We start from the raw sequence: 6,545 nt of genomic DNA, 5'->3' as shown, positions 1-6,545 counted from the left end.
GAATCACTTGCAATGGCCTCTCTTCCTGTTCCTGCACCATTACCCCTGCTGGCCCCAAGGATCTGCCCTTGGCCCCCTCCTGTTTCTCATCTACATGCTCCCCTTCGGCAACATCATCCGACAGCGCAGAGTGATTTATTCATGCATTCGCTGAAGGCATCCAGATCTACCTCACTGCCACCTCGCTCAACTCCCCCACCATTGTTCATTCCACATCCAATCCTGATGAGCAGAAATTTCTTCCAGTTAAATATTGGGAACTGAAGCTAATGTTTTCAAGCCCCGATACAAATTCCGTTCTCCAGCTACTGACTCCATCCCCATTCTGACAACAGTCTGAGGTTAACCTAATCTGTAAAGCAGCCCCACAAACCACCAGATATCTGCGTTCATCAATCCTGGTCTCTACTACATCCCTAAGTCTAATTGCTCCACCATTAGTGGCTATGCCTTCAGTTGAACAAAGAACAAAGAAAATTACAGCACAGGAACAGGCCCTTCGGCCCTCCAAGCCTGCACCGATCATGCTGCCTGACTGAACTAAAACCCCCACCCTTCCGGGGACCATATCCCTCTATTCCCATCCTATTCATGTGTTTGTCAAGACACCCCTTAAAAGTCACTACCGTATCCGATTCCACTACCTCCCCCGGCAATGTGTTCCAGGCACCCACTACCCTCTATAAAAAACTTGCCATGTACATCTCCTTTAAACCTTCGCACCATAAACCTGTGCCCCCTCGTAATTGACGTTTCCACCCTGGGAAAAAGCTTCTGACTATCCACTCTGTCCATGCCCCTCATAATCTTGTAGACTTCTATCAGGTCGCCCTTCAACTTCCGTCATTCCAGTGAGAACAAACCAAGTTTCTCCAACCTCTCCTCATAGCTAATGCCCTCCATACCAGGCAACAACCTGATAAATCTTTTCTGCACCCTCTCCAAAGCCTCCACATCCTTCTGGTAGTGTGGCGACCAGAAATGAACACTATATTCCAAGTGCGGCCTAACTAAGGTTCTATAAAGCTGCAACCTGACTTGCCAATTTTTAAACTCAATACCCCGGCCGATGAAGGCAAGCATGCCATATGCCTTCGTGACTACCTTCTCCACCTGCATTGCTACTTTCAGTGACCTGTGTACCTGTACACCCAGATCCCTTTGCCTATCAATACTCTTATTTTTCTGCCATTTACTGTATATTTCCTATCTGTATTAGACCTTCCAAAATGCATTACCTCACATTTGTCCAGATTAAACTCCATCTGCCATCTCTCCGTCCAAGCCTCCAACTGATCTATATCCTGCTGTATCCTCTGATGGTCCTCATCGCTATCCGCAAATCCATCAACCTTTGTGTCATCAGCAAACTTACTAATCAAACCAATTACATTTTCCTCCAAATCATTTATATACATTACAAACGGCAAAGGTCCCAGCACTGATCCCTGAGGAATGCCATTTGTCACAGCCTTCCATTCAGAAATGCACCCTTCCACTACTACCCCTCTGTCTCCTATGACCGAGCCAGTTCTGTATCCACCTTGCCAGCTCACCTCTTCTCTCATGCGACTTCACCTTCTGCACCAGTTTGCCATGGAGGACCTTGTCAAAGGCTTACTGAAGCCCATGTAGACAACATCCACTGCCTTACCCTCATCAATCATCTTAGTCACTTCCTCAAAAAACTCGATCAAGTTAGTGAGGCACGACCTCCCCTTCACAAAACCATGTTGCCTCTCGCTAATATGTCCAGTTATTTCCAAGTGGGAGTAAATCCTGTCTCGAAGAATCCTCTCCAATAATTCCCCTACCACTGGCGTCAGGCTCACTGGCCTGTAATTACCTGGATTATTCTTGCTAACCTTCTTAAACAAAGGAACAACATTGGCTATTCTCCAATTTTCTGGGACCTCCTCTATACAGTAAGAGTTTTAACAACACCAGGTTAAAGTCCAACAAGTTTATTTGGTAGCAAATGCCATTAGCTTTCGGAGTGCTGCTCTTTCAAAAGCTAATGGCATTTGCTACCAAATAAACCTGTTGGACTTTAACCTGGTGTTGTTAAAACTCTTACTGTGTTTACCCCAGTCCAACGCCGGCATCTCCACATCATGACCTCCTCTAGAGCCAGTGAGGATACAAAGATTACTCTCAAGGCCCCAGCAATTTCCTCCCTTGCCTCTCTCAGTATTCTGGGGTATATTCCATCAGGCCCTGGGGACTTGTCTACCTTAATATTTCTCAAGAACCCCAATATCTCCTTCTTTTTGCTTTCAACGTGACTCAAACTATTGAAACACCCTTTCCCAGACTCATCATCCACCAAATCCTTCTCTTTGGTGAATACTGATGCAAGGTACTCATTTAATACCTCGCCCATTTCCTCTGGCTCCACGCGTAGATTCCCTCTCTTGTCCTTGAGTGGGCCAACCCTCTCCCTGGCTACCCTCTTGCTCTTTATATATGTATAAAAAGCCTGGGGATTTTCCTTAATCCTGCTGGCCAATGACTTTTCATAACCCCTTTTAGCCCTCCTTACTCCTTAAGTTTCTTTCTACTTTCCTTGTATTCCACACTTGCTTCGTGTGTTCCCAGCCTCCTAGCCTTGACAAATGCTTCCCTTTTCTCTTTGACGAGGCTCACAATATCTGTCGTTATCCAAGGTTCCCAAAATTTGCCATACTTATCCTTCATCCTTACAGGAATGTGCTGGTCCTGAATCCCTATCAACTTACACTTGAAAGCCTTCCACATGCCAGATGTTGATTTGCCCTCAAACATCTGCCCCCAATCTACATTCTTCAGTCCCTGCCTAATATTGTTGTAATTAGCCTTCCCCCAATTTAGCACCTTCACCTGAGGACTACACTTATCTTTATCCATCAGTACCTTAAAGCTTACTGAGTTGTGGTCACTGTTCCTTAGGCCCTGAGTTCTAGAATTCCCTCCCCACATTTCTCCACCTCCCTTTACTCCATTAAGGTTAGAATTTCCTTCCTCAGTTCGCTAATTATAAATTCCAAAAGCCTCTCAGTCACTAACACCCCTTCAGTCCTCTGCTGGAAACTCGTACCAAGCAGAGATAAAAGACAGGCACTGATTGGGGTGCCAGTGGTGGTCAGCGTACTCTTACCCTCAGCATGAGTGAAAATACTTTGTAAAGGAATTTAATTACTTTGTCAAGGAGTAGTCATTGCAGAAAATATTAAACAAGACTGTTTAACATTACAATAGTGACTACACTTCAGAAGTATTTCATTCAGCTGGTAAAAGACTTTGGGACATCCTGGGATTATGAAAGATGTTATACAAATCCTAGTTCTTTTCTTTCTAAGATTTTTGTCTGAAGATTTGTTTGGTTACAACGCATTCTTGAAGACTCTGCATTAATCACTTTGCTGCATTCTATTAATACTAATCAGTCTGACACAATAAATGCTGGCTTGGCCAGTGAAGCCCGCATCCCGTAAATGAATAAAGAAACAGTATTATGTCGGTCCTATTAAATATTCATCCCCTTGTCCAATCGAGTCAGGTGAACATCTCTCTCTCTATGTGCTTCTATTGATGACATTGATGATGGCCAGTAACACCAACATCCCCATCTGCTGGTGGGTAGCCAGATTGCAGTACAACCCTGCTCCCCATTACCAGAGGTTCCAATAGGAAAAGTATTCTTATCCCTGTTTTACTGCTTTTTTCGATCAGTGACGCATGTTCCATCTCGCAATCAAGGTGGGGCCAGGCCACTAAGTGAACAGGCTCAAATTTTCATAAAAGACTTTCTCCACACTGCTTGGAGAGATGTTCACTTTCAGAGTTTGTGAGGGATTTGAATCTACTGTGTCCCTTTATTCATCAACTGGCAAAAACTACTTCCCGCCAGTGGTAATTCAGCTTCTTAACATTTACCTATCTTCTCTCTCTCTCTCTCTGAGTCTCTCTCTTTCTTTCTGAGTCTCTCTCTCTCTGAGTCTCTCTCTCTCTGAGTCTCTCTCTCTCTGAGTCTCTCTCTCTCTCTCTCACCCTGAGTCTCTCGCTCTGAGTCTCTCTCTCTCGCTCTCTCTCTCTCAGAATCTCTCTCTCTCTCTCTGAGTCTCTCTGTCTCTCTGAGGCTCTCTCTCTGAGTCTCTCTCTCTTTCTGAGTCTCTCTCTCGGAATCTCTCATTCTCTCTCAGCCTCTCTGAGTCTCTCTCTCTCTCTCAGTCTCTCACTCTCTCTCGGAATCTCTCTCTCTCTCTCTCTCTCTGAGTCTCTCTCTCTGAGTCTCTCTCTCTGAGTCTCTCTCTCTTTCTGAGTCTCTCTCTTTCTGAGTCTCTCTTTCTCTCAGAATCTCTCTCTCTCTCAGTCTCTCTGAGTCTCTCTCTCTCGTTGTCTATCTTTCTCTAATTTTTATAACTGTGTTTTGACCACATGCTCCCCTGTCTTTTTCACTTTATCGCCATTATTGTGCTTCATATAGAGAAACAAAAGCCTAAGTATTTTACTGCCTGTCACTGCCTGAACAGTGAGGCTGAGTCTCCCCGATAGTGGATCTCGAACTTCATTATACCGCAGCCAACAGGCCTGAGACTCACTGGTGAGGGGAAGTGTGCGATCAGACACAGCCACAGTGGGTGCAGGACTGGGGCTGCAGTCGGGACCAAGAGATTAGAAGTCAGGCTCTGATGGGAAATTGTCCCCGAAATTTAAATTCCTCCATTTAATGGAGAATTGCACTTCACTTTATCACCCCAGGAATAGGGTCCAACATTAGGAGCTTTAATAAACTTCAGCACTCCTGGGCTCTGGTGTGTAATTGTTCATCATGCAAAGTTTAACAGAATTTTGTGTTTGGTTCTGTTCAGAGCTATAGATCCGTTGTGCCACAACAACATAGCAGGTGCCTCAATAGTAACACTCACCCTAGACACACACTGTGTGTCCCCTTTGCCATTACAGTTCAGGCTGGGGTTTCCCGCACTCTCACAGCCACTTTACCATTCCCCCACATTGCCAGGTTTGTCTACTTCAGACCAATTCACCCGGCAACTCCATCCCTCTGTGCTTTCAGGGTCGATGTTAAACCTTGTCTGCCCCTCAGGTGAATGTTTAAACAAGCTATAACACAATTGCAACAAAGAGCAAGCCAGTCCTCCCATCTCCCCCCGTGATATTTAGAATCATAGCATTCATACAGTACAGAAAGAGGCCATTTGGCCCATCAAGCCCGCATCGAAAGAGCTCTCACATCCCACCTGCCCTTTCCCCATAACCCTATGCATTTAGCATGGCCAATCCACCTAACCTGCACACTATTAAGTTGATCTTTCTCTACACCCTAGCTATGACTGTAACACTACATTCTGCACTCTCTCTTTTCCTTCTCTATGAATGGTATGCTTTGTCTGTATAGCATGCAAGAAACAATACTTTTCACTGCATATTAATACATGTGACAATAATAAATCAAATCAAAACATTTTTTGACACTAAGGGACAATTAGCACGACCAATCCACCTAACCTACACATCTTTGGGCTGTGGGAGGAAACCGGAGCACCCGGAGGAAACCCATGCAGACATGGGGAGAACGTGCAAACTCCACACAGACAGTGACCCAAGCCAGGAATCGAACCCAGATCCCTGGAGCTGTGAAGCAGCAGTGCCAACCAATGTCACTAGACAAGTACAAATAAAGAAATAGAATGAAAAATTCTGGAAATACGGTCTGACAGCATCTGTGACAGGATTAGCTGTCTGAGAAGTGTTTTGGATAAACAATTTATCAATAAGTGTTAGTTTTTTCATAAGACACACCAGAACTAAGCTATGAGTTAATCCAACTTTCCAGGTACATTATAAAACCCACACTTTTGAAGAAAAGACCTGCATTTATATAGCGCCTTTCACAACCCATTTCTGCTATTGAAAGGTGGCACAGTGGTTGGCACTGCTGCCTCACAGTGCCAGGGACCCAGTTCGATTCCCAGCTTGGGTCACTGTCTGTGTGGAGTTTGCACATTCTCCCCATGTCCGTGTGGATTTCCTCTGGGTGCTCCGGTTTGCCCCCACAGTCCAAAAATGTGCAGGTTAGGCGGAGTGACCATGCTAAATTGCCCCTTAGTGTCAGGGGGTTAGTAGGGTAAATGGGTGGGGTTGTGGGGACAGTGCCTTGGTGGGATTGTAGTTGGTGCAGACTTGATGGGCCGAATGGCCTCCTTCTGCACTGTAGGGATTCTAGGATTCTATGATGTCCAACCACTCCAAAGGAGAATGAGTTTCCAGGTTTGAATTCCCCAGCAAGGCGTGCAAGTCCCACTTGGCCCTCGATAAGCCCGCCTGTGGCGCTTCATGGCGGCGGGGGGGGGGGACACCCCACCCCACCCCACCCCACACCACACTGACTCTTCTTCTGGGTAGCCCCCCCTCCCCCCCCTCTCCCCAACCCCCATATTTTTAAGCCCATAGACTCTGGGGTGAGATTCACCGAGCTTGTCCACGCCGCCCCCGCTGTCAATGAGAACGGAGAATTTAACGGCCAGTCAAAATTCCATTTACTG

The 6,545-nt window shown here is 45.9% G+C and overlaps 1 protein-coding gene across 1 annotated transcript in view; it reads left to right on the top strand.

Moving 5' to 3' along the window:
• Positions 1-6,545, top strand: part of mrc2 (mannose receptor, C-type 2) — a 286,794-nt gene that overhangs the window by 261,158 nt on the left and 19,091 nt on the right. Inside the window, exon 25 of the mRNA XM_078222936.1 lies at positions 4,851-4,896. Within this exon, the coding sequence (XP_078079062.1) occupies positions 4,851-4,896 (46 nt within the window). The remainder of the gene's footprint in view (positions 1-4,850; positions 4,897-6,545) is intronic.

This window comes from Mustelus asterias, chromosome 11 (assembly GCF_964213995.1).
Source record: "Mustelus asterias chromosome 11, sMusAst1.hap1.1, whole genome shotgun sequence".
Lineage (NCBI taxonomy): Eukaryota > Metazoa > Chordata > Chondrichthyes > Carcharhiniformes > Triakidae > Mustelus > Mustelus asterias.
Note: the sequence above shows the minus strand (reverse complement) of the source record. Positions and strands in the feature narration are given on the sequence as shown.